This window comes from Sceloporus occidentalis, unplaced genomic scaffold, assembly GCF_023333645.1.
Source record: "Sceloporus occidentalis isolate IW3139 unplaced genomic scaffold, rSceOcc1.0.p SCAF_12, whole genome shotgun sequence".
NCBI lineage: Eukaryota > Metazoa > Chordata > Lepidosauria > Squamata > Phrynosomatidae > Sceloporus > Sceloporus occidentalis.
The window spans coordinates 4,127,063-4,128,569 of record NW_028316992.1 but is presented as its reverse complement, the minus strand read 5'-3'; the positions used below and the strand labels follow the sequence as shown (position 1 = coordinate 4,128,569).

The window sequence follows — 1,507 nt, the reverse complement described above, 5'->3', positions numbered from 1 at the left end:
ATTTCTTATTCAGATCTGGTCCCATGGGTTCCTTCTTTTTTGTGCCCCAAGAAATAAGCAACAACCTCCTGACCTTTCACCATACAGTTCCTGCAGAATAGTCTGTAGAGCAAAACTGTTCTTTTGAATGGGTCCAAAGGAAAATTTCCCCTTGAAAAAAGGAAAGAGGAGGAAAAAATGAGAGAGAGGGAGGGAAGGATTGTGTTCTTTTCTGGCTGGGAAAACTTCAGAAAGTCTTCAAGGGATCTGACCTTGCTTGACACTGTTCACCAGGTCTGTGAGCTCACTGATGTACTTGATAGTGTATTTCAGCGTCTGTATCTTGGTGAGGGGTTGGCCCCTTTGGCTGTAGACCGGAGGCAGGTAGTTGCGGAGAGTGTGCAGGGCCTCTGCCAGGGTCCTCATCCTCAGCTTCTCTCTTTCACTGGCCTTTCTCCTGCGCTGAAGTGACATCCTGACTTTGGAGCCCTTCTGGCCTTTGATGCCAGGGCTTGGAAGGTACATGGAAGGAAACTCCATCAGGGGGCAGCCCCTCAAGTTGTTGCCACTGCTGGTGCTGGCACCACTGTCAGTCCTGATGCTGCTGATGCTGCTGTGGTTGTTGGCACAGGGCATCTCCATCACCAAAGGATATGGGGAAGAGGAGTAGGATTCAGAGGAAGGAGATGGAGAGATGCTCAGAGGGGGCGAGTTCTGGCTGAGCTCCAAAGGCCCTGGTGCAGCAGAGTTTTTCCAGTCCCATGAAGTAAAGAAAGGATGGTTCTCTGAATCCATGCTCCCATCCATGCTTGTCAAAAGTATCTTGCAATTTGTCTTTCCCTGACAGGAAAGACTTAGGGGTGGGTTGGGGGAGAAACAGCAGCAGCAACAGATAATTTCCTGCCAGCCGCCTGCAAGCCAAGTCTGTGGTCTTGGTCTAGGGAGAGAGACCCTTTTATGATAGAGAGAGGAATGGTGAGATGACAAGTGAGAAAGTGGGAAACAGGGCTGGGGTGTGAGGAATTCAAACGAATGCAAGCATCAACATGGAAAATGAACTCCCTGGCGTGTTACTTTCTTCCTTATGATAATTACCAACCTTTGGCTAAAACCCATTTAAGCCAAGTAACAGGCAACAGTGAATCAATGAAGGAAGGGGGGGGGGGGAGATTATCATTCTTGTTACAAAACCAATTGAACCTTTCTTATCTTCATTTAAAAGTGCCCCAGGGAATAGCTGGCAGCAGGAAAAGTAACAGAGATAACAGGCCACAGGTTCAGTGCCCAGTATTACAGACCTTGGGTCATATTTCTGAACCCTTTCGGAATGTAAACTTTCTGAACAATGAGATGTTCATTATGCTGAACGTTCAATTTTTTAAAAAAGAAATTCAATAGCAAACCTTTTTAAAAGGCTTATCTAAGATTTGTCATTGTAAATTATGCAACTAGGAGGTAAAATCACATAAATATTCCCCATTTGTATAATTTACCAATAGAATGATCAGCCCAAATCTAGTTCTTAGTC

General features: G+C 45.7%; 1 protein-coding gene across 1 annotated transcript; it reads right to left on the bottom strand.

The window, feature by feature from the left end:
* Positions 1-237: 237 nt before the first annotated feature.
* MSGN1 (mesogenin 1) lies at positions 238-786 on the bottom strand. The gene has a single exon (XM_089478077.1). It carries the CDS (start codon positions 784-786, stop codon positions 238-240), a length of 549 nt encoding a protein of 182 aa, XP_089334203.1.
* Positions 787-1,507: the final 721 nt, after the last annotated feature.

What these genes read in the sequence shown, in the direction of transcription:
- MSGN1 (XM_089478077.1), bottom strand. Translation starts at nt 786, where the DNA reads ATGGATGGGAGCATGGATTCAGAGAACCATCCTTTCTTTACTTCATGG.